General features: G+C 35.9%; 3 protein-coding genes across 4 annotated transcripts; 1 reads left to right on the top strand and 2 right to left on the bottom strand.

Annotated features, from left to right (window-relative positions):
- The first annotated feature begins 1,313 nt into the window (after window positions 1-1,313).
- Window positions 1,314-7,890, top strand: LOC137714215 (ammonium transporter 3 member 1). The gene is made up of 4 exons (XM_088686756.1): window positions 1,314-2,260; window positions 4,376-4,661; window positions 6,159-6,879; window positions 7,792-7,890. Exons 1-3 carry the CDS (start codon window positions 1,598-1,600, stop codon window positions 6,677-6,679), a joined length of 1,470 nt encoding a protein of 489 aa, XP_088542882.1. The 5' UTR covers window positions 1,314-1,597; the 3' UTR covers window positions 6,680-6,879; window positions 7,792-7,890.
- Window positions 7,891-8,691: 801 nt separating this feature from the next.
- On the bottom strand, window positions 8,692-13,561 carry LOC137743177 (Leucine-rich repeat protein kinase family protein). 2 transcript variants are annotated; one of them, XM_068483070.2, is made up of 11 exons: window positions 13,197-13,561; window positions 12,362-12,516; window positions 12,097-12,229; window positions 11,939-12,010; window positions 11,354-11,497; window positions 11,103-11,168; window positions 10,932-11,002; window positions 10,701-10,844; window positions 10,141-10,482; window positions 9,582-9,976; window positions 8,692-9,304 (listed from the first exon to the last, which is right to left on the bottom strand). In XM_068483070.2, exons 1-11 carry the CDS (start codon window positions 13,337-13,339, stop codon window positions 8,993-8,995), a joined length of 1,977 nt encoding a protein of 658 aa, XP_068339171.2. In that variant the 5' UTR covers window positions 13,340-13,561; the 3' UTR covers window positions 8,692-8,992. The 2 variants fall into 2 exon arrangements, with proteins under 2 accessions (XP_068339171.2, XP_088541285.1); XM_088685159.1 differs by having other exon boundaries at window positions 13,201-13,343.
- A 1,388-nt stretch (window positions 13,562-14,949) lies between these two features.
- Window positions 14,950-23,962, bottom strand: LOC137741551 (protein PSK SIMULATOR 1). Its single transcript, XM_068481250.2, has 12 exons — window positions 23,207-23,962; window positions 22,713-23,038; window positions 22,494-22,586; window positions 22,305-22,395; window positions 21,200-21,269; window positions 20,053-20,150; window positions 18,886-18,955; window positions 17,879-17,982; window positions 16,484-16,600; window positions 16,098-16,174; window positions 15,920-15,964; window positions 14,950-15,805 (listed from the first exon to the last, which is right to left on the bottom strand). The coding sequence occupies exons 1-12, from the start codon at window positions 23,543-23,545 to the stop codon at window positions 15,298-15,300; spliced, it is 1,938 nt and encodes a 645-aa protein (XP_068337351.2). The 5' UTR covers window positions 23,546-23,962; the 3' UTR covers window positions 14,950-15,297.
- Window positions 23,963-25,845: the final 1,883 nt, after the last annotated feature.

Here is a 25,845-nt window from a genome sequence, read left to right as displayed (position 1 = left end):
GAAGCTAAGAAGGGCCTCTAAGCCATATGAAAGAAACTGAAAAAAAATTATAATATAACTAACGGGGGAAAAGGTTCATTTTTTTGTAGTGGAATAAAAAATTTTAATCAAAAGAGAGTAATAAAGTCACAAACTTTTTTTTTGAGAGATAATTATATCATAAGCACCGAACTTCTTTATAAGTTCCTAATGAAGTTGAACAAAAATTAATAACCATGGGTCAAAAAACCAGCTATGAAAATTGTCTTTCAAGACAAATTCTTCCTCTATTCTAAATATGTGTGGTTTCACTGTAAAACAACACTCTATCATGCAAAATAAGGAACTAACTAAGGAAGGCTAGTTGATATATGTCTTTGATTTCATAACAATACTTGTAAAAACATTTTTTTTTTTTTTTTTTTTTGTTAAATAGAGAAACACAATAAAGCTAGCTGAGAGCAAACATACATAAATAGAAGAATACAGAGTATCCAACTAAAAGCACACAAACATAAACTACAAAATAAAAAATTCCAGGATAGGCCAGGAACTCCCCTGGTCCTAAAGTGGCTCCGCCACTGGCTGTTTGTCAACATGGACATGGCAATTGTCAATGTTAATTATTACTCACAAGAAATGTTGTCCAGTGAGGTGGAAACATGTCGTTAATGGTTTTAGATATTAGTTGTATAGTTTGTAATATAAAGAGCTCCTTACAAAGCCGATGTAATAAAATGAAAAGAAACTTACAACCTATTATTTTTGAGAATTAGTGTAAGATTCCTACTTCAATACTAAATAGAGATTGACATAACCACACACATATATACATATTGTAATACTTTACACAAATTAATACAAGGAGTCATATTTTTACATAATCAAACTACTCATCAAGACAATTCAAATAATGTTCATCAAGAAAATTTCGTAGATACATTGAGTTAATTTCAAGCTCTTTCAAACTTTAATTATTTGCTTTAAGAATGTATTGGCTCTTTTAAAAATGTGAAATAGAATTGTAGAATGGGAAGCATCATATAGGATGATTCACGTGAGAACATGGTAGGCTTTTGGCCAAATAAAAGAACATGGTAGGCGATCTTAGTTTGCGCTAACATAGCGAGAGCAAAGGGGATATCTCATTGAATATTCAGGTGTCAGCTCATGATACAGGCGACGAGATTCTGCTACTTTTGAGCAAAGATTCGCGGGACGATTCGCGGTACGACTTGCATCTTCAATACCAGTTGTCCTTAATTTATTTTGATTTTTAATAAAGAAAGAAATTCCAATGGCCCAATAATACGACAAAAACCGTCCTAATTGGTATCTTAAATTAGAACCTTACACTTCTGTGCGAAATTACACTGCCTGACTTTTCCTCATTTCATTGTCATCCACCAATTATGAAAATGATTTATAGCCCCATCTCCACTTCTTTATCTACAAGTTTTGTTTATTCTTTTTATTTGTCGAATTGTACTAGAATCTGCAGTATCTACATTTATATAAACCGCCTTTTCCTTGTGCTGTAGTGTTATCTTGAATAATCGAAACCCCTTCAGTCTACACACAAAAATACTGGAGTAGTCTCGATTTATCCAGTTGGTGCATGATGGCTAGTCCTCCTCCATACAACCCAGTGCCGATTGCATACCGGGTAGGCGTGGCAGTGCCAGAATGGTTGAACAAAGGGGACAACGCATGGCAAATGGTATCTGCCACCCTCGTTGGTCTGCAGAGTGTGCCGGGTCTCGTCATCCTCTACGGCAGCATCGTTAAAAAGAAATGGGCGGTTAACTCAGCCTTCATGGCTCTCTACGCTTTTGCCGCTGTGGTCCTCTGCTGGGTATGCTGGGCCTACAAGATGTCCTTCGGGCACAAACTCGTCCCGTTCTGGGGCAAAGCTGGCCCGGCTTTGGGCCAGAAGTTCCTCATCAACCGGGCAGCTCTCCCCGCCAGCACCCACTACTTCAACAACCATAGCGTCGAAACCCCTGAGGTCGAGCCGTGGTATCCGATGGCTACGATGGTCTGGTTTCAGTGTGTGTTCGCGGCCATCACACTGATTCTGCTGGCGGGGTCGGTGCTTGGGAGGATGAACTTCAAGGCGTGGATGATGTTCGTGCCTCTGTGGCTGACGTTTTCGTACACGGTGGGTGCTTTCAGCTTGTGGGGTGGCGGATTTTTGTTCCAATGGGGTGTCATGGACTACTCCGGGGGTTACGTCATTCATCTTTCTTCCGGGATTGCCGGCTTCACCACTGCGTACTGGGTACGTTAATTTGATACTGTAAAAACCAAATTTCCACAACTTACCAATTTCTTCCCATTTAGTCAAAGTCTAGCTACCTTTATTTAAATTAATTATTTGTCCATTAATCCTTCCCTCAGTTAGGAAAATGGAACGAGGATCTTTTTCGAATAGGGAATCTTTTAATCGTAAATTATGTGATTAATTTTTATCAGATATTATTTGTATTTAATTTTAAATATAACATTTAAAATAATTTTTTATCACACGATATACGATGATTAGATATAATTAAAGGTCTTTAAGATCCTTACAAAGAGAATCTGAAAAGAATCTCATTCAGGAAATAGTGGCTTTCCTTTAACTTGTTTTCTTATTTTAATTTTGACTAATGTTAGGAAGATCAAAAATTTAAATAAAATTTATAAATCAAATGATGTAATTATTGATGATTGAATTATTACTTAAATATTAATTAACGTATTTATTTTCTATTAAAGATAAATTATTTAATTTAAAATTTTATTTTCCGTAACATTACTCTTTAATTTGTATGATTGAGTTGAGACTTAAATGTTCATTTCTTTTTGTATCTTCCAAAAATTATTAATTATTTGATTTGACGTTCGGTGTCTTTTAGGTTTTGTTGCACTAGATAGCTATCAATCACACTAGTTCTTTGACCTGAAACAGGATTCTCACTCTTCTTTTCTTTCCCTTCTTTTTTCCTCTTCTTCTATTTGAACAATCACAATTAAGCCACGTCAATATCTTATATTATTTTTTATTAGTATTTGTCTACACATTTTATGTATATGAACATGTTTTTTTTTAAATGAGAATGAGAGAGAGAACGTGGGGGAACGGAAGGTTTTTGTTTTTTTTAATATTAGAGGTATTTTAACATCACCTGTAGTGATGCTTTAATAAAAAAAAATTAAAATTTGGACATGTGAAATTATATTATTACCCATCATTTTTTTTTATGTGATATAAAACTAATTTGTTTTTTCACCATCTTTTGGTTGACAAAAAATGTTTCATTAATTAGTAAAGATAACAAAAGAAAGACAAAATAAGAGAATGTAAGAAGAGAAAATGGAAGATGATGAAAAAAGGAGGGAGAGAGAATCTTATTCCCTTTCTCATACATGCAATTATGCACTGTATTCAAATAAGAATTAATTTTAATAGTGATAGTTGTTGAATCACATTAACAGTTTGTCATTTCACATGTTAGACTCCTGTACATACGTGGGTCATTCCGTCGAAGGATTCAGCAAATAAATTTATTTGAGGGATTTCTTATGGGGCCTAATTTATAATGAATTTTGACAATTCAACCGTTGAATATTTATTTCTTAATTCATTAATCTTTGCAAAAATTCATCAAATTCAAAAATCATTACGCACTTAATTAGAATAAAACCATTTTTTCCTGTACAACAAGTTTATCTTAATGGCGATGAGATATACAGACTGTTTCAAGAAAATGGGCCGGGTCAAACTCTCTAGAGATATACAGACTGTTCCATTACAACAAGTTTTTCCATTCTAGCTATGTTCATGTAACCATGGAAAAAAATAAAGAATTAATGAGTATATGTTCAAAACTCCATCATACAAGTTGTTCTTTCTCCTCATAAAAAACAATTGTCTATATGGATGGTATAACGTGTTGGAAGGACAAAATTGATTTGACTAGGAGCTTAAAGAATGAAGGCCAGATCATGCTGCGTTAATTTGAAGTTGTAGCCGCATGCTTTGTGCTTGGATGTCGATATCTGAATCTTAATTAGGGTTTAGATTAAAAATTACTTAACCCTGCTGGACCGTGGACGTGGACATCAAAATAATAAAAACACATCTAATTGCAAATAGACAAAAAGAAAATATTTCTATATGAATTAGTATTATATGTCGTAATTGCAAGCTTTGTGCTTAAGATGTTGCGTGCTAATTTTGAATCTTAATTAGGGTTTAGATTAATACCAGCATTATAAGGGTGGACCCTGGACGTGGTCATAATTTTTTTATATTTATGTGTAATATAGTATTGAGAGATGTGGACGGACATGTAACTTTGTATTGTAAGAGTTGACAATATAAGGTTGTATTGTATGAATCGACATGCAGGTAGGACCAAGAGTGAAGAAGGACAGGGAGAGATTTCCACCAAACAATGTACTGCTGGTGTTGGCAGGAGCCGGGTTGCTATGGATGGGATGGGCGGGTTTTAACGGCGGAGATCCGTACGCGGCAAACACGGACTCGTCGATGGCCGTCCTCAACACCAACATCTGCGCTGCAACGAGCCTCTTGGTCTGGACTATGCTTGATGTCATTTTCTTCGACAAGCCCTCCGTCATCGGAGCTGTCCAGGGAATGATCACTGGCCTCGTCTGCATTACTCCTGGTGCAGGTATGTCTTATATAACTAGCGAGGCACCTTAAAAACAAGTTAAGCAAAGTTGACACTTATTTTTCGTCTAATTTCATACATATCTACATCCTTTGTTAAAAAAAATATTCAGATTAAATATCAATTCATTGTATAGGTTTTAAGGAAAAATGAAATTATCAAGTCCAACTCATTCTATTTGGATTATATACGTCACAATTTGTAGACCAACACCTATGCATATGAATATATACATTTTGCCCCATTGCACATGGCACATATGCCACCAGCACAAATGACGGAAATTGTTGCAAGTCAACGTCATTGGTGTTGACAAAATTTCCAATTGGCGGAAAATTTTAAGTCGTTGTGCAATAGTGGTATAAAAAAATAACAATATGTGCAACTGTTTCATCTTCAATTACGTTTGTTGTGTGAATTTATTAGTATTTCACATGTATATATAATAAAATTACATAACTTATTAGAAAACTCATCATTTTAATTTTTTTTTTAAGTCATTTTTGGACCGTGACCTTGAGATTGAAAAATTTGATCGTTCAGTTGCTAAAAATATTTGAGCAGTCGGAAAATGTAATAGGATTGAGTGGCAATCATTGTAATTATTTTGCATTATAGTAATATGTATAGAATTGTTTTGGTTGACTTTTCCAACTGTACTTAAACTAAAAATATGATATTTTAATTAAAAGTTTTCTTTGAATTTAATATTTAAACTAAAATATTTCCTATTTATACTTTGCACTTCTATGGGTTTGGAGCTATTTACAAGAGTCCACAACGTAATTAAATCAAATAGTTATTAGGTTAGTGTGTGCGGAAAGACAGAAAAAGAAAATCATGATTATAATGTACAATGTTTTGGTGAGGAAGTTCCAAATTCTAATGGATATAAGTATAGTGATGAAAAAATAGATCACAAAAAATTAAATGATAGAAAAATTAGAAATACATCATATGAGCATTACAATAGGTACATGAGAGGGATTTGCATATGACTATTTAGAATGAGTCATTTACAAATTCTTCCTACATGTCTTTGTAATGGACCGGGCTTCTCTGCCTTCCGAGTTCCCATACGCTCCCATCCTCTCCTATTTGTACGGTCACGGTTAAGCCACGTCAACATTTTATATAACTATTGCTTTTTGTCTTATTATCTCTATAAAAAAAAAATCAATATAAAATGTTAACGTGACTTAACCGTGATCGTACAAAATAGAAGGGGATGAGAGTGTATAGGAACTAGAAGGGCAAAGAAGTCGGGTCCCTTTGTAATACTCATATAATGCATTTTCTAATTCCTTCTACATAAGTGTTTGTGATTCGTTTCTTGTTCATTTTGCCTAAATGTCTTAGAATTTAGAAGTCCCTCACCCAAGCATACCTTAGGATTGTTATCCCCCTGCATCCATGACTTATATACTCTTTTCTTATTTTATTTTTTATCATAGAGTACTAATAGAAAATTGTCGCATGTATATGCTATTGAATTAGGTCTTGTTCAAGGATGGGCCGCTATAGTGATGGGAATTATGTCAGGCAGTGTGCCATGGTTCACGATGATGATCGTAGACAAGAGGTGGAAAATGTTAACCGCAGTTGACGACACCCTCGGCGTAGTTCACACCCACGCTGTGGCCGGCTTTCTTGGCGGCATCTTAACGGGTCTCTTCGCAGAGCCCCAACTGTGTGCACTCTTTTTACCGGTCACAAACTCACGCGGAGGGGTTTACGGAAGAGGCATGCAAATCCTCAAGCAGATTGTAGGAGGGCTGTTTGTCATTGGATGGAACCTTGTGGTCACCTCCATTATTTGCGTCGTCTTAAGGTTTGTAGTTCCGTTGCGCATGCCGGAGGAACAATTGCTGATCGGGGACGACGCAGTGCATGGAGAAGAGGCGTACGCATTGTGGGGTGACGGTGAGAAGTATGATGCTACCAAGCATGAGCTTTACTCCGATGATACGTCACACCCTCATAACTATCCATCAAGTGGTGCCACTCAGGTGGTCTAGCTTTCTTATTGCATGTGGGGCATTATACTGGTGAATGGTGTGTTGAGTTTCTACTCATGTATCCGTGATTTGAAACTCTCTCATCTCTTAAATTATTGTAATAGTTTCGAACATTTCCCTTATGTATATCTTCTCTCTCTTTTGAAGGGAATTACAATTATGTTTCACAACTTATCACCCCTTGTACGATGGTACTAAGGGTGCGTTTGTTGCACTGGACTATCTCGGACTGGACTAGCTTTAGGGACTAAGCTGGACTGGCTTAGACTAGACTAAACTGGACTAGCTTAGTGAAGCGTTTGGTGCAGTATCGGACTAAACTACAGACTAATTATTTTTTATTATTATTTATTTACTTTTGCGTTCAAAAACAACAAAACAACAAATATTAAAATATTATTTGTAGTTATTTAACTTCTAAAAACCTAATTAATGTTTCATGTGCTGCCTTTACTTTTATTTTAGAAGAACAACCTTTATTTTTTGAAGAACAGACCGATATTTCCAAAGCAAATCCTCTATGCTTCTTCATTCCTCTCCACCTCCTGCCTCGTGCCTTTTCACTTCCTCTCACAAAATCGGTTGCAAATCTAAAAGTCAAAACACATAGCAAGAAAGAGATTGAAGGAGGCGAGGTGCATGTGTGATTGGCTCGAAGGTAGAAGATGAGGGTTGGATTTGGTTTAGGTTTTCTGGGTGAAATTTTCAAGCTCATCCCACTGCAAATTCTTTTTTGGTTTTCTGGGTTATCTGGATTTGAATTTTGGGAGTTGGATCTGGTTCTGAAAAGGGAACCTTGGGAAATTTTGTTGCTTTTTTGTTTCGGATTTGGCAGGATCTGGGTTTGAAATGGGTTGTGGGACGCGAGGAAGAGGTATATGGGAGGACGAAGGGGGTAGGAGTGAAGCAGGAAGTCACTCTTTCACGATTTTCTCTGGGCTTACGAGTCCGCCCGAAATTGGGGATCCTCGTTAAGACCTCGTAAGGAGGTGTATAATCCGAGCGAGTCCCACATAAGGTCATTAAACCTAATCCTACAGCAGACCAAACAAGGGACTATAGTCCAGTCCAGTCCAGTCCTCCTTAATCCTGTCAAACAAACGGGCCCTAAGTACTTGTAAGTACTATAGCCAGTCCCCATAAATTGTTTGTAATTGTACATTGCTTTCTCGATTTGCATTGGCATCACCTATGGTATGGATGTAACTAAATCAATTGTTGTGTTGAAAATTTTTTTTTTTTTTAAAGGCGGGACAACGAGTGGCAAGCCACAGTTATCCACCTCTTTCGGAAACCGAAATTTGTTATGTGTTGATAAAAAGAAGAGGAAATTAGGCTCACATCCTTAATGATGACATTGCTTTGATCAAAAAATTGAAAACCATTAAGATTTTAGTCACAAGATTCTAGGATCCGAATTCAGTCTCCCTAAAAAGATTTCTATCTTTAATCAACTCTGGCTCATTGTCATTTTGGGCATAGGCTATAGACCAAGGGAGCTTTCAAGATTTTGCATGGCAGAAATAGCGATATGGGGCAATATGGCGCCTTGGCGCAATATAGAGCGACACGGCCCAATCTATGGGTTTCAATTAGGATCAAGCGTTACAACGACAAATTCGTTTTATGCGTTTCATGTAAGAGATAAGAGTCTGACAGAGAATTGAAGGTGATGATGGTTTGCCAACTTTTTTCTTCTGACTTTTAGCCAAACAGATCAAGTTCGTTTACGACGATAATATTCCTTCGTACCGCTGAAGTTTCTAAAATCAATGTAAGATAAAATAAAATAAATAAAAAGTTGGATTACGACTAATATATTCTTGTAAATGGACCTAAACGGAACGAAACGAAACTTGTTACGTGTGGCTAACTACAAGGTGTTCAACTGAAGCTAGTACTGTTAATAAACTAGCATTTATCTTCTTTCAAAATGCCAATTTGGGGAAACTTTACTTTGTTTCCGATTCCGAACACACAAAAGTGAATTTTCCGAAACAACTGCCTCCAAATCGAATCGAATAATGGATGTTATTGGAAGGATGAATGGATGATCAAGTTTCTTGGTTCAATCCGACTCAACACCTAAAGAAATATCTCATGCATATACAGACCATATCCATAAGAACATGTTCCAAACGCATATATGATATCCCACACCTTTCTTTTCCTTTCTCCTCTCTTATATATCTTTACACACAGATTTATATAATTATTACTAAGATATGAGACAATTAATAATTTGTAATATTCGAGATATGAAGTGAAGTTTTTGGATTAATTTAGATTAGAGCATCTAATTATTAAGGAACACTATCTTGCCTTGGACAACTGTATAGCTTCTTGATCATGTGTAGACTCTTCAGCCCAAGCAAACTGGTGAGACAAGAGTGAGAATTCACGATTCCTTACACCTTCGAGCTGCTCCCACTCAGCCCATCTCTCTGCTAGATCCACTCCTTGTAGCAATCTAACAACTTCTGCCATTTTTGGACGGTCCTCTGGTGAGCTTTGAGTGCACAGCAACGCAACCTGAATGACTGTCTCAACTTCTTTTGGATCATGCATCTTCATGTTTCTGTCCACAATGTCGTCAAGCCTATTTTCTCTCAGCAACTTCTTGATCTGTCGACATCGTATATAGGTCATTCAACACAATAAACAGAAAGTAGCAACAATTAAAGCACTAAATATGAAAAAAGAGTTCAATGTGGTTGAAACTTGTTCCCAAAATATCGAGAGCTGCATTGGAACCCGAATAAGTTTGAAGTTAAAACGACAATTTACCCTAAACCCTAAACCATAAAACGTACCACTTTAACAGGAAAAAAAATCTCATTGAAGTATTTGTACATATGGCGAAAGAGTTCGAGAAATTATAAAAAGAGACAATAAATCTTACATGATCAAGCAGAAGAACATCCTCCTCTTCTTCCAGCCGAGCAAAATCTATTGCACGCTGACCAGTGACAAGTTCGAGAAGTGTGATACCGTATCCAAAAACATCGGTCTTTTCTGACGATTTTCCGGTGGACAAATACTCCGGGGCAATATGCCCCATGGTTCCGCGTACTTGAGTGGTAACATGAGTTGATTTTGTATCAACCAGCTTTGCTAGCCCAAAATCTCCAAGAACAGGCTCAAATTTATCATCTAGAAGAATGTTTGCAGCCTTCAAGTCACGGTGTATTATCTTTGGATTGCAATGATCGTGTAAATACTCCAAACCATGGGCTGCACCGAAAGCAATATGCTTCCTTGTCGACCAGTCCAACCCTTTCTCACCAGGTTTTAGATCTGAAACATATATCAGGGATAAAATGTATAATCAAAATATTAAACAGTCAAGCACAAATAGAAGTTCAAATTATGGCTGAAAACATGCTTGTGTTCCAAGCCACTCATTTATGAAACAAGGAAATAGAAAATTGAACTAACGCAGTGCTCATTTGGGGACATACCTCTCAAGCGATATGCAACACTAAGATTTTTCATGAACGGATAAACAAGGATTCTCTCAGATGGGGTTGTACAAAATCCAATCAACCGTAAAAGATTCCTGTGAACTGCAACACTAATGAGTTGTACTTCTCTAAGGAATGCAGCCTCTCCACCAGGACTGTTATAATCAGTAAGGCGTTTCACTGCAACATGTACATCGTTTGAGAGGACACCTTTGTAAACTCTGCCAAAGCCTCCTTGTCCAATTATGTTGCTTTCATCAAAGTTATCCGTGGCGAGCTGAATTTCACGCCAAGAGAATCTTTTCAACTGGCCAAAGGAAATTTTGCACTCATCTTCACCTGAATTTCATGCATTTGGAACGTTCAATGCAGTTTATCGGTAAGAAATATTTATTCATCTGATTTACTAACCTCGTACAAATCAATTCTTACCTTGTGAGAGGGACATGATAGGTTCTAACTTAATTCGGTTGAGATGATTTCAATTTAATTTTCCATAACGATGCTTAGTAGAGAGTAAAAGTGATCGCAAAAGTTAAAAGGTAAGGAAAATTTACCTGCGACGTCAACAAAGACATCATATTTTAGTTTGTGCATGCGATAGTATCGATATGCGAAAAGAGCCCCAATCAACAGAATTACTGATACACTGCAACTTGCCGAAGTTATAACTGTTCCAAGTTTTGATTTCCTGTTTGAAGCTGCCAAATTTTGAAGTATTAGGTTATTCCTAGGCAATTCAAACATAATTGGTAAACCGAAACAGTAGAGTTGAACAAAGCATAAACCTCGGAGAGAAGAGCCAGAAACACAAGGCTGCTTCAAGCTAGAACCACAATCAAGATGTGATCCTGTGAAACTGTATGGGAAAAAAAAAATAAACAGTTAATAACGAGGCATTAACAATGTATAATGCAGCTGTGGGAATCGAGAATCAGGGTTGGTGATAGGAATCGTACTTGAAATTTGGAATGGTAAAGAATTGCATTGGAATTCTTCCTGTCAACTCATTCGATGAAAGATCCCTGCCAAAAGAAGATTTAGAATCGGTAAAGAATAAGACCAACAGCAGGGTTCTAAACCAAGAATTGCTTACAGTTGAGTCAAACACAGGAATGTGCAACACTCGGATATAACAGAATACATACAAGAACGTAATGTTGCGCATATGATATACAAGCTCACTAGGAACAGAAATTGCAGCTCTTACAAATGCTTCAAATTGGAAAGCTGACCCCAAGCATTTGGTATAGGACCTCTGAAATTATTATTTGCAAGATTTAGATTCTGTAGGTGTGTCAAGTTTGCAAGATAAACGGGTAACAGGCCCGTTAGATTATTATTCTGGAAGTCCCTGCATAAACGAAATTGTTTTATCAAAATTCATGACTCCGATGCAAAAACACTATCTTCAGAACTAAGCAAACAACTAAATAATAAAGGTGTTGGTATTGCAAGATTATTTAAGAGAAACTAGCACACTCTGGACGACACCATTTAGGGGAAATAGGATATTGACAGTCAGTGATTATGTCTTGGCTTAGAACTCGGTGTGACGAGAATTAGGAAAGGTTTATTTACAGGGGACACAAAAAAAAAGGAGATATGAACAGTTGCTGCTCGGATGTATAGGCAATGTATTCTGTGATGGCGAGGAACATGACTCAGATTTATAGTAGTCGATGATGTTTCCAAAAAAGTATACCATCACAAATTTGAGTGAGCTCCAGATGCCTTCAAGTTTCAGAAGCTTAATTTCTGAAAATCATACATGTGCGTCGACAAGTTTACTTACAGGCTAGCCAAATATTTCAGCTTAGTAATCGAAGGAGAAAGTGTTCCAGAAAATCCATTTGAAGCCAGGCTCCTGCAAAGAAAAATCACTTTCAAATACAGCAATGATCACAAAAATTAAAGACCGGGAAATCATGTGTTACATTTAGATGCACTTACAGGGATATGACATTTCCATTTCTACAAGTGACATGAGACCAGCTAAAACAGGGGCTCACGAAATTATCATTCCAATCTGTTATTCGGCCACTCGAATCTTTCAACGCGGTGAGCAGATCGGTCAATGCTTCAACTGCACATTATCAAAGTGAAGAATGCAGTTCTTAAATATAAACTACATCCATGCATATCGATAATGTCAGAACATGTACCGACGACCAAAAAATCTTGCTTAAAGAGTATATCACTAGCATTGCATATATACCTTCCACATCTGGCTCCGTAGATGCAAACCCGATTGTTGGCAAAAGGAGTAAGATTAACCATTTTATGATTGGCTTGAAAGGATGCGAGCCAGAAAATGCACGAGACATGTCTCCGACTTCACCTCTAGGCTCTAGCCTCCTCCTTTTGAGCAGACTAGAGTTCAAATCAATCAGAGAGGGAAAATCAAAATTCACCAGAATCAGTAGAAACTTAACTTGAACGAAAAGCTCCCGGTATTGTTCAAAAATCACATTTTTACACTTAAAAGTCAATCATGGTACTATTCACTTTACCCTTTATTTTGTCCTTATCGTTAAAACTCAAAGTTTCAAGCATTTTTCATTAATTTTCCTTATTATGTTGTGATACTAATTTGACGCTTGCTTGCCCTGCAATCAACTGTGTTTAAGGATTATGTATGTGTTCCCACTTCCCAGGTCTAATTTGATCGTTTTTTTCTTCCGAGTTAGATAATTCTCCTTCAAATTCATGTACGTTTCCAACTAGTTTACCAGAATCAAAATTCATTTAGCTAAGTAAGAACTCAACCAAACCGAACCGAGCCAATAAGAATCGAGAAAGTAAAAAACATTCCTCCTTGTCTAAGGTGAGAAGAATCAGATGATAATGCCAATTAATCATCCCTTGGGTGAAAAGAAAAGGCAGAAATATATGTATGAGAGAGAGTAGTTTAGTAGTCCTCCCAATACAAACACAACCACTAAAAACCTGAGAAATAAAACAACAAGAGAGGCATGGCGCACACAAAACATGAATAAATAAAAGAAAAGAGAATATAAAAAACTAAAACAAATGGAGGGAAAGACAAGAACTTGCTAGTTTCAGGCAGGCATGGGCGTGGGCGTGGCACACCAGGAGACCACAGGAAACACCAAAGGACAAGGACGAGGAAGTACTCCCTTAAGTTAAATAATCCAATAATCCAGTAACAGCAATAATTAAAATAACTTATCATGATTGTTAGTGCAAAGGTTGGTCCACAACCTTCCCACTGGAGTAAAAAAGGAAAATATATCGATCGATCAGAAAAAGAAGAGGGGGATTTGGTTGAGTAGAGGAGACTGGAGAGTAGAGAGAATATGAAGTTGTGCGCTACTGGTCGCTTGCTGGGTGTGTGGGGGTGTGGGTGTGTGGATGTGGGTGTGGAATGAGAATTCGAATCCGTCAAATCAAAATCATGGCATCCCATCCCATATCCCACTAATCGTTATTATTGCGTGCTTTAACCTGATAACAACAACCATTATCTTCTGCTGCATCATCTTCTCGTCTTTCTTTTATTCAAGTCAAATATCAACCATTAGAAAGTGGTGCATGCATGTTCTTCCTTTTTTGAACTAAAAAAATTATACTTTTATTGTATAATATTATTCTTCCTGGTTAATCCACTGCTGTCGGGTCCAAACGCTCTTTTATTTTTCTTGTAACTTAGAGCAAGTCCATCAATTTTAAGAGGGCGAGAGCTAAGATAAGGCAAAGGCAAGACAAGGACAAGATCATTATCTTCTACTACCTCTTCTTCTCGTCCTTTTTATTCAAATCAAATATCAACCATTAGCAATTGGTGCATGTACTTCCTTACTTGAACCAAAAAATTATGCACATTCTTCCTCGTTGGCCCATTACTTCTCATGTTCAAACCCTCTTTTATTCTTTGTGTAACTAAGAGTAAGGCCCCCCGTTTTAGGAGGGTAAGGGCAAAACAAAAACAAGGCAAATGCAATAGCATGTAAATTAAAAGTTAAGAAAAACATAGCATTATAAAAGCATAATTAATTAAAAATAAAAGGCGAATGAAGAAGATGGATATTTATAAAATAAACAAATTAAATTTCTTTCCTATTTTTACCCTTTTTATCATTTTTAACGATTGAATTAATTTGATCGTTTGATTTTTCTTATTATTGAATCTGACGTTCCAGAACGCGTCACATGGCATAATAATAACTTTTTCAAAAATTTTCTAATGGTTCAGACCGTTGGAAGTCCAATAGCTCCTCGTGTCACGTCATGCAGCCGTTAGGAATTCTCTTGAAGCTCTAGCAATGGGGCCACAACAGCAAAAGTTGTCAGCCAACTCACCCAATTCGCGCGTGTATTACATTTACATGTGCCAACAAAACATGACAGATATCATGTTGACGTCAGCTTTACCCGCTGACATAAGGCCAGGCTCAAATTGCTCGGGCATGTGTTGGCCCATCAATTGCCCTCCACAAAATGACCTACTAGAAGCATGTTTTTGGATCAAGGGGCAGTTCCGAAGCCCTTGCCCTCCAATGGCACAACCGGCGGACTTACTCTCAAACCCTCTCTCCTTCCTTCAGTCTAGGCTACAATATCCAACTCGACATTTACAAGTGAATATAAATATCACATTTCATTTTTCACCTCCACTTAACATAGTCGGAGTTTACAAGTGAATATAAATATCACATATCATTTTTCGCTTCCACTTTAACATCGTCATATGAATTAATTGTTTTTTTATTAAAGCCGGTCGAGGATTTTTGCGCAATAGTTTAATTTGCTATTATACTGAAAACCACCCAACAACATGGCACCTATTAGAATTACTGTACTAGTAATAGTGCAATATAACACACACAGATACATCAATATCCAGAGAATTTAAAAATAAACAAATAAAATCTACAAAACAAATATAAATGTTTGTGCCCAAAAGCACCCATCCTTGAGCTCTATACACCCTCATTCAGAAAATCAGTCACTCACCACTCACTACATCCACACTGTACATTTTCCTTCCCCTTTTTTTTTCATGTTTGGTCGAAACATTCACGATGTATAAGCATGGTGAAAATATGCACAGTAAATTTCTCCCCCTTTGCCGCACGTACCACTTGACTTGTCTCCGCCAAATGACGTCTATAACACATAACATTCTGTAAGCTATGTGATTGTGAGTCCGTCCGCTCTATCTATAACATCCAGTGCTTTTTCCTTATCGATACCAAAATCAACGCCAGAAGAGGGCCTACTCAAATGTAACAATTTGTCACTTCCTTGCCCGTGTGAGTAGCTGTTACTCTTACTCAATTTTCGGCCCTCTGTTGAACTGGAGCTGGCACTGTCAAAGTCCTGACTCTTACTATTACCTGGAATCCGTTTTCTCTTGTTCACATCCTGCAGCATCTCCGCGTCTTCAGTTGTTAGCATGCTTGGTTGAACACCGGTGGGCAGCTGTTTATTTGTCTTCACGAGGGTTGTACTGGTTGTGGACTTGACAGGTGACTTCATGCCCCCGTTATCGGCACTAGACTTGGTTTGACAAGCCAAATGGTGAAGCCATAAGATTAGATCGAGTATACAGGCTTCTGTTTTTTCCTTGTCTGCATGATGGAATGTCTCAATTCGAATCGCTTCAGTCTGCAACAATGGCTTTCGGTTTGACTGGGAACTATAAAAGCAGAAGTATAAATTACTAAGGAAACAGTGAAAGCCTTCAAAACACACAAAAATGAAAAAAATTGTAAAAGCCAAACTTCGAAACAAGCAGTATATTGTTGCTCACCCAGAACTCGCCCACTCTCCTACCCAGCCAAAACCATGATGCGCTCTGTTATTAGTTTTTGCATCCAAACCAACAAAACCATGATCAATAACATAGAAACATTACAGCTTACAGCTACAAAAAGAGTTTCACAGATACAAAAGATATGTATGTTTTGCAGAACAGCTGGCCATCTTACTTTGCTGTGTTTGTAGCAACTGGAACAAGCCAGTGTAGAGTTTTCTCCATCTCAGCTTTGATATCTGTAATACTAAGCTGCAGAAGAAAATTCAGTCGAACAATTTAGTGGACACAAATCTCTCCCAAGAATGATTTGCAACAACAAAAGAACCAAAGTACCAAAACGCTGTCCACCAAAAGCAGTCAAAAGTTATGTTATGCATATTCAAGGTGCATTATTATAATTATATATATAGAAATAGAGTAAAGTTCTCTTGCCATACAATTACATATTTACCTAACTGAATTTGAACCGCACATTCAAACAAGAACCAACCTGATAGGCAAGAGAAAATTGGCCTAGGAATATATTTTATAGCTAAAGATAAAGAAATGAGATATTACCTCTTCTTTAACATGAAAAGACTGTAATTTGGAGCGCAAGGATGATTTTATATTAGGCGGCAAGTTCTGGTATAATGTATCCTTTGTATTTTGAGGCATAGAACTTGACTTGGCTACCTATATACACCGAAGCAGACTCAGAAAAACATACATATCTTTTGCAATAGATAATACCCATAATTTTATCCCTGAGCAGCTGAGCCCAAAGATCTGAAGTTACCTGTTAGAATACCATAATTTAATCTACATAAATTGCGTAATGTCAGTGCGTGCCAAACTAAATAACTTGATTATAAAACCCCCATAATCTATTTGTTTGATTATGCATATGTCATTAGTGCAATGAGAAACATCTAGGGTCACCATGAGAAAGTGCAACGCTCGAACCCTGATAAAGAAGCCACTTGGAGCGTGAATGCTAAGTTAGGACTGCACCAAATATCTCCAATAATAGTCCGTAAAGACAACTATATAAGGCGTAACAAAAAAAAAAAAATGCCGTCGATATTATGGTTTGAACTTCAGAGTACCTCTTTATATTATTTTGACTTTATGGTGTACTATATTTAAATTTTAACAACAAAAACGACGTCTACATTATGGTTTGAACTTCAGAGTATCTCTTCATATTATCTTGACTTTACAATGTATTATATATTCTGTTAGACCGATAATGTTTCTATATGTTAGAGAGTCATGCATAAGTTTTGACACAAGTTATACAGACAAAATGGTATAGACCTAATGACCTTGGTGTATGTACCAAATTTGATGACAAAGACAAAGTCCAGATTACTGGGTATCTACCATTTTGTTTGTAACAGGCACCACCATTCTATGTTTCCACATGCCTTTGAAAAGCTGAAGCAAGTTTCTAAATGTACTCCATCAAATTTCATGCACAAAAAGGACCAAAATGGATTTTTTTTTTTTTTTTTTGAAAGAAAGAGGAAAGAACGAGAAAGAGAAAAGTCTCCTTGTTCAACTTACCAACTTTGATTAAGCAACCTACCTTTCTAAGTAATATGGCACCAAATTATCGTACCTCCCTCCAAAACATGATGAAACATTTTGTTTTCTCTCATTGCTAAGGAGGGCCAAAGCCCCCGAACAAACAATAATAAAGATAATTTCCTCCCTCAACATTCATATTGAAAGCATATCCTTTTATTCAGAAGTTCAGGCCATCTCATGCCTGAGTTTTGTGGAATCATCAACAATCCCCCCAATATCTATGATTTGCTACCCTAAACATTGTTCATATTAGTTTAATACACCCAGATAAAGTCTGAAAGAGTAAAAACAGACAAGTAAATGATGCAACGGTAAAACTCTTTATTTTCATCAGTATCATGTGAAATGCAAGAAAAGGACAGAATAGAGTAGTACACTCACAAGACTATCAATTTGGAGGATTATATTTGCATAGTGTAAAGAAAGTCCAGCTGGTCCTAGTCTTTGATGATTGCTTGTAGGTCCCTCCACTGCTTCATGACTATCTGCATATGTAATGAAGAAGCATCGTTTCCATCAGCTCTCTTCAAAGGAAGAGGAATTATATAGAACACTTTAAAGACAATTCACTTTCATTGAAGAACTATTCCTACAGTTTAATAAAACATCTCTGCGATGACTATCAGCGGCAAAGAACAGAGTTGAAGAAAATAATTTGGGAGAGAGTATTTGAGAATTTATGGGATGGCAGAAAACTACCTTCTAAATAGCTTCAAAAGTAGCATGGGTAAGGGATTAAGCACCTATCTATAGGCTAATGGACTAAACCCTACAAACTAATCTATTAATAAGACTTCTGAACAAGCTTGTTGAACAGTCATCTATTCTTTGTATCGATATCTTTCTTATTTTGTAAGTACACCAAGCATGAAATGCTATTAACTAAACTAAAGGCTGTTTAAGCTAATTTATTTAAGTTAAAAAGAAAATGGCTCTTTAAGTAGTAAGAAAGTGATTAATTATATGCAAAATAAGATTAAGTTGAACCACAAACTCAACTATTAAAGCAAGAGTGATTAATAGTTCTTTGTGCAACTCCAGACGAATTGGATATAGGTAGGGACACCCAAGATATAACATATTTGGTGCAACACTTGACACACTTGAAGTGACATTTATATTCTCAGCACGCCTAATTGTAATTGGGTAGATAGGTCCAGGATAGTGTATATCATGGTGCAAAGTACCCGATGTGAAATATATTTTCTAAACAAGATAAAAGAGAAATTGTAGTGGCGCTTCACACACTCTAGATTTTTAGATGTGATCATGAATTTCATTAATTAGAAAACCTTTTGAGCCTGAAACACTAGGCTCTTTAAAGATGAAGATGAATCATTAACCAAGGCAGGCATATGCATAGTTTAAAAACCATAACAGATACATACCAGCACCACCAAAGGCCGAATGTATTTCTAGATGTAAAAAGTGGACAATATCAACAAGCTTCTCCATCACCTGTATTCCAAAATGTCAAATTTTCCAAATTACAAAATGCCTTTCCTTTTTTAATGAATTTTCAGGTTTTATTTTAATTATTTATCTATAGCAAAAAAAAGATACATAATATAGCAAACATATTATTAACAATACAGTGCCAAAAAGATGAAACAAAAAACCTAGGCCATGTAATTGATCTTTCAGGAAGACAGATTGTTTGGATGTGTTAAGATTTTCAATTTTATACTTATTTCACTGTCCTTAGTAGCTTTTCCACATTTCTTCTGCGCTCTGGAATGCAACAAGCAGTCTAAAGTTATGGTGCAAAACATATCAGAGTTTACCTAAAAGAGGGCATAGTTTAAAACAAGAAATGTTAATAGATAAGTAATACTCTCTTTTGGGCAAGTTGCACGCATACCACCTGAAATATGAGGGGTATGTGATTGCCAACCACCCACCAAAAAGAAAATAACAATGTAAGACCCAAAATTTGTTGCAACATGTCACCTAGGTCCCGTTCCTATCAACATTTTTGTTAGGGGAAATGATTTTAACACTACTCTTTTCTTCTCCTGCACTCCTGTGCTTGTTTTTGTCCCTTCATTCACTGTTGAATGTTGATATATTCAATCATGTTGCAAGAAACAAGAGGGGGAATGCAAGGGGATAAAAAGAGAGTGTGGATATCATTTCCTGTTTGTTAACTAAGTCACGTACCTCACATGTTAGTTTTTGTTCAAGGACAACTTCATCAATGTCTTCTATATTTACTTAAAAACCAAATTCAAAAACAACAGATTATTTTGTTTTCATTTACAAAATGCGCCCCAGCTCATCCTCTGTATTTTGGGGATTAGAGTACTGAATAACTTATTAATTTCTGACAAACAAAAGAACATATTTTACAAAGTAAACTTAAAATTTCGTAATATTACACATTAATTAGCACTGGATGGATTAGCAATATCATTTATCTTGCCTATTGCACAGACTTAAACTTTTAAAGGTAGACAGCACATAATAGGAAAGCAGCCATATATAAATGCAGTAACAGGAAAAGACAAATGCCTAAAAATAAAACTTGATGAAGTTTTCCTATGGTTACCTCTTACCTCTTCCATACTTTTGGACCAAAGCGACTTTTTCTTTAAAGATTTAACTATTTTCCTTTGGCTTTTTAATCCTGACCTCAAGCTTCCAAGGCTGTCACCTATGAGATGAACAGCAACACTGAATTATTTAGCAGGAAAATGAATGAAAAGGGCTTCAAAACTTTGCATTTTAACCAAAAACCATCTAATAACTTTATTTAATGATAAAGACAAAAAGAAAAAAACATAAAATATAAATATGTGTGCCCAGCGCACATTAAGTCTCATAAACAATGTAGTACCGTTAAGTTTCATAAACAATGCAGTATCGTTAAGTTTTATAAACAATGTAGCACTGTTAAGTTTCATAAACAATGTAGTAAATTTCATAAACAGTGTAGTACCGTTAAGTTTCATAAACGGTATGTGTGATGACGAGCGGGTCCCACGAGTCATATTTTTTTTTAATATTAAAATTATGTCCTTTTCATTAAAATTTTAAGTTTTTTGTCCTTTTTATTAAAGTTTAAACTTAACCCAAGTCCTTTTCATGAAAGTTCCTTTATTTAACATGCATTACTTAATGCAATGTTAATGAATATGGAAAAATAATGACTACTCTACATCAGACCATAAATCACGACTTTTTCACATGAATGCACAAAGTAGCACATGGTGATAGACTCTAGGGTCTCAAGGTTCATCACTATACACGTAATACAAAAAAAAAAGAAAATCTATTACAGTCACTTTTGTGGTCAAATAATAAATAAATGGAAAGACAGAACTACAAGACGATAAATTATGTGAAAAGGAGATTTTATGTCCGTTCAATATCCTATTTGTGATGGACACAACAAAGAAATTTATACTTATTTTAGGCATGCAGAAATTTATACTTATTTTAGGCATGCATATAATTATAAGGATAAAATTTTCATTTCTTATTTAGTATTTTGGGGACTTAGTTTTCAAGGTTCAATTATAATGCCTTGCAATATTTTGTCATTTTCGGGATTCTATTATTTTCGAATGCCTGTATAGTGTTCACTCCTCAAATGGTCTATACATCTAGTTGGTTCTGCCTACAGTTCAACCTGTATAAAGAAATGTCCTAAAAAAGAAAACAAATCATTTCATCACCCTCTTTGTGTGGAAACTGAATTACCTTCTTCCTGACGCTTGCGTGCATAGATTTGTTCCAATCGGTCCAACGCATGAAACTCATTGTATAATTCCTGCGGAGAGATGAATATAAATGTTTTGATTTTCAAGTCAGATCACTTTAAATTGAACACTGAGCTCAGTGTTGGATACAGTATTTGAGGACACAATGGAAGAAACTTTCATAAGGGACTCTCCTAAGCTTTTATGGGTCAACTATAATCAAAGCTGATGCTCTAAATATTACTACTAGTCAGTCAAACAACTAAATATGGTTTCTGTTATTTTATGCTAATTGGTAATTAGTAATTACAAATAATCAGATTGCTTAATTTAAAAAATTAGATGATTAGCAGTCAACACTCACAACAGATCTCTTACAAATGATGAATAGTAATGAGGAACTAGTTTCTGACAAGATAACTAAATCAAAGAAGACCATCTTTCAAGAGAAAGGAAACAAACACTTCTAGGAAAAAATGGCAACATCTATTTAATTATTTTTCCATGTAAGACCGCAACTGTACAACAAGAGAAGAAGAATATACTGGTAAGATGGAAAAGAATTTAGTCAAATCTAATTTAAGATCCCCAAACAAGAAAATATATTAGACTCAGTACAATACTCCCAAATCAAGAAGAATCGCATCAGAAAGATTGTCTTTAAAATGCTTACGCCAATGCAAAGATAAAATATTTAATCCTATTCACATCCCAAAGTTACTCCATTTCCTCAAAGATCCTTAAGCATTTCCTACCAAACAATCCAAAACCTCCAAGAATGCAGCCCAAATTTTCCTAGTAAATTGCACTGTAAAAATGTACGGTCACAGCTCTTCCCCTCCTATTTATACAACTCACACCATTGTGAAGACAACATACAACAGGTCTTCTCATGGAGGAAGTCACAAGTAAATATTTTCCCATGAACCACCAACCAGATGAAAAGTGGCATTTTATTTGGGGAACCAAACTCGCAGAACAACTTATATGGGTCAAAGCGTGGATCCAATTAACTAGTTGAAGAAAGATCACTCAAAGAAACAATGTACGAATCTGAATATTCTTAGAACTCTGTTCCACTCAAATTCAAACAAGACGATACTTACAGCAGTAAACACGACCAAACTCATCAGTTGCTGCATCAACGAACCTGCATCCTCCTTCAGATACTTCAGAGGGGTAAGTTCCCTGCTGATTCTGTAGAGCAAAATAAGACGTCACCAAGTAAAGTCATGGTATACAAGAAATGAAAACGGCATTCCTAAAATAAGTAATGCAAGGCAAGTCTATAGTACTTGTCAAAATATCGGTCCAAGTTGTGCCACTGAGACTCCTTGCATCGATTTCCAAAACGAACAACCTCCCCCGAAAAAATTTGTAGTTCTTCCCTATAAACCAAAGGTAAAGTTGTACAAATGAGTTATAAAATAAAGCTCACTTATCGGCAGAAACAAACAAAAAAAAAAAAAAAAAAAAAAAGATGGTAAGAATTTGGCACTAGATTGAGCTTCCACCTTTTGTCAGCTGCAACAATCCTTAATAATTCATCCATATCTTTGGACACCAAATGCTGCACACCTTGTGAAACAAGCACCATTTCTTTCAACTGGCGCATAGATCGCTTGGAAAGGGATTGCATTAGATTGGAACCCTTAACAATAGTGTTGGCAATCTCAAACGAAATGATTGCAATTTCATTGCCTTTGGCAGGTGCTGCGGAAGCGAAACCAGGGCCGGAATTCAAATTTGTCATGCTGCTCCCGAGTGTGTCCAAGACCTGGACTGCCTTTCCAAGGCCAGCACTGCCAGCTCTGCCCAAACGCGAACTCACCTCAGAAACCTGCAGCATTTTTTGCATTAACACCAATTTCAAGTGGAAATTTAACCCCTACTCACTATATACCGAAAAAGGGGCAGCAGAGACGCAAGCAATCAATATTACAACTCACACACACAGTACAAATAGTAAGTATTATATCAGAGTGTGAGAAATGGAAGAACAAGTAACCTTAGTGGCGGCCTGCTTAGAGCGAAAGGAGCTGGATTTCTGAGACAAGGAGGCGGGATAGCGCGGAATTCCGTCGTAGAATTCATCGTCAGACTCATACGCAAGAGGATTAATTCTATCAATCTGAATCTCATTGTCTTCCTTGTCTGATAACTGTTCCTCTTTGTCTTTCTGCAAATGCACATCCGTGCGCGGAGTCTGAGGCGAGGACGGAGTGACGCCGCCACTGGTCTTCAGGCTTGACTTGGGCTGATCAACTTGAACTTGTTGCCGATTGATATCCCAACCGGCGCTCTTCACGCTCGTACTCCTCGACTTCTTGGAACAAACCGCTCCCATCTTCTTAATTTCCTAATGATCACCACCGCAACGACAGAGATTGGGACTTTGATAGATGAACAAGTGATTGATGATGATGAAACCCCAATTCAGAAAAAGTCCACCACCGCCAGCAGAAGCAAAAGCAAAAGCAGAAGCCGAAGCCCAGAAGTAGAAGCAGCGGCTGCAGCCAAAGAAGCAGGCCGAGCCTTGGCTGTTGTTTTAAATTATTATATTTAGAGTTTGAAATAACAAGATTAAATAAATGCATAAGAATTTGGTACAGCAGCGCACTCAAATTCATCATAGGAGACGAATTTCAGCAGCCGTCTAGTCCCCTCTCTCTCTCTCTCTCGCTCTCAGACTTGTGAAACTTCAGTCAGACAGAGAAATGGTCAATAGTCAAACTTGGAACGCTGACCACGCTCATTGCCATGTGGACGGTTTTATCCACCTTCTTATTTTATTATTACGATCTTGTCATTTAAGTTACTCTTCTTACACTTGTCAAAGTAAGAAAGAGCATCCTCCAATAACGTCAGTTTATCGTATATCGGAAAATTAGAAATTATTGTAAATTTTTTTTATTTAACATTGAATATAAATAACTAATCATACGATATACAATAAACGAACTTAATTTGAGGATTCCTAGAATCTTATCAAAGTAATACTACTATTACTGTTATGGGCTATTTTGCTGAAGGAAGAGACGGCAGTAATACCATAACATTTATTTTGAATGTGTAATTACTCAAGTAGTTTTAGCATCAGATTTTCTTGAATAATGTATACGCAATTGATGAAGTCATCTCATCTAATTAGCACATTGAGTAAAGGTGAGTCTCAAAACAAACCGAAAAAATGCATATAGAAGGAAACTTCACAAAACCTGAATGTGTTAAAACTCAAGGCAGGACAAAACTCATAAACTAAGGAAAAAAGTGAGAAGATGAATTAAGTCAAAAGAGTAGTGGTTAATTTTTGTCTATTAATCTTCTTGAATTCATTAGATTCGAAGGGTAGAAATTGATAGGAGTATGTGTAAGATAAAAATAGGTGTGTGGAAAGCATCACCCAAATAAAAACTAAACGTATTTAGAACGCACTAGAAGGCAACAAAAATCTAATGAGACAAAATAATCCTGATCGTTGAGAAAAAAGTACACTACGATTAAGTGAGTAGACTTCTGGATAATCCACTTGAGTTTCATAAATCTTCAAAAAAAAAAAAAAAAAAAAACTACTAGCATTGCAAATAAGACAATTTACACATACAAATTTCTTGAACATGCTTCTGCAAAGAAAGTTATGATAATACTTGAACACTGATTAGTGATTACTCACTTTTAGATTTTGTCCAATGGAATTTAACACATGTTTATGTTTTTTCTGTTTTAAAAAATAATGGGCTATTTAACTTTTCTTGGGCTTCATTTTTTTATTGAGTCATACCTAACTCTAATCATTGAAGTAAAACTCAAATTTTAGGTTGTAAACCTACCCAATTTGCTAACCATTGGGTCAAATAGGAGTTTTAATCCAAAATTAAAACTCATTAGGGACGAATTTAGGCCAAGATTCTCCCTGGATTAGTGGGTTGGGCCATTATATATGTGTATTTTTTTTATATTTATAAATTCACTGAATCCAACGGTTAAGGTCTAATATTATCAAATCCAATGGTAATAAAAAAGATCTAACAGTCCAAATTTAAAATCAACTGCTAAAATAATTATATAAAAAAAATTCTTTGATGTGTTTCATATTCTTTCATTGTGTTCCACGAGTTTTATGGTGTCAATTTAGTGATTTTTTTGGTATTATTGGAATCTAAATATTTTTAGGTTAAAATGTTCATAAAATTAAATTTGGATGGTCTACATAAATTTTTTTTTTTTTTAAAGTTACTTTAAGCAAAAAAAAAAATTATCCTGAATTCATTATTTAATAATCTTGGGCTAAAAATTTAATCCAGATGAGTTGGAACATAAAAACTATTTGTGAGTTAAAACCTAAATTTTATGGGTTAAAAATTTTAGGTTTTAAGTCAAAGGTTAGAGATGGTCTAAGTGAAGGATAATGCTTATGTCCTTCATCCCAACAATCATTTATTATCTTTATTATTATATAAAGATCATATATCCAAAAATTATTTAATTTAGAGATCTTTTATCTATTCATATGCATAAAAACAAATTGACGGTTTATCATGAAAATGCTACTTGTTACCAAAACAATTTATTGGTTTAACACACATAAATGATTAAATGACTTCCAAATTCAAAAAAATTTAGATGATGATAAAGAGAACAAACAAT

The sequence above is a fragment of the Pyrus communis genome, chromosome 15 (genome assembly GCF_041283825.1).
Source record: "Pyrus communis isolate YQ-2024b chromosome 15, ASM4128382v1, whole genome shotgun sequence".
Taxonomy (NCBI): domain Eukaryota; kingdom Viridiplantae; phylum Streptophyta; class Magnoliopsida; order Rosales; family Rosaceae; genus Pyrus; species Pyrus communis.
This window is presented reverse-complemented; position numbering and strand designations above follow the sequence as displayed.

Coding starts and splice junctions, on each gene's coding strand:
- LOC137714215 (XM_088686756.1), top strand. CDS start 1,598: ATGATGGCTAGTCCTCCTCCATACAACCCAGTGCCGATTGCATACCGG. Junction 2,261..4,375: donor GCTTCACCACTGCGTACTGG/GTACGTTAATTT, acceptor ATCGACATGCAG/GTAGGACCAAGAGTGAAGAA. Junction 4,662..6,158: donor CTGCATTACTCCTGGTGCAG/GTATGTCTTATA, acceptor CTATTGAATTAG/GTCTTGTTCAAGGATGGGCC.
- LOC137743177 (XM_068483070.2), bottom strand. CDS start 13,339: ATGATAAGTTATTTTAATTATTGCTGTTACTGGATTATTGGATTATTT. Junction 10,845..10,931: donor TTCTGGCTCTTCTCTCCGAG/GTTTATGCTTTG, acceptor AAAATTTGGCAG/CTTCAAACAGGAAATCAAAA. Junction 10,483..10,700: donor TGTCTTTGTTGACGTCGCAG/GTAAATTTTCCT, acceptor CATGAAATTCAG/GTGAAGATGAGTGCAAAATT.
- LOC137741551 (XM_068481250.2), bottom strand. CDS start 23,545: ATGGGAGCGGTTTGTTCCAAGAAGTCGAGGAGTACGAGCGTGAAGAGC. Junction 21,270..22,304: donor GTTTGGTCGTGTTTACTGCT/GTAAGTATCGTC, acceptor ATCTCTCCGCAG/GAATTATACAATGAGTTTCA. Junction 16,175..16,483: donor CTTTTCATGTTAAAGAAGAG/GTAATATCTCAT, acceptor TTTCTTCTGCAG/CTTAGTATTACAGATATCAA.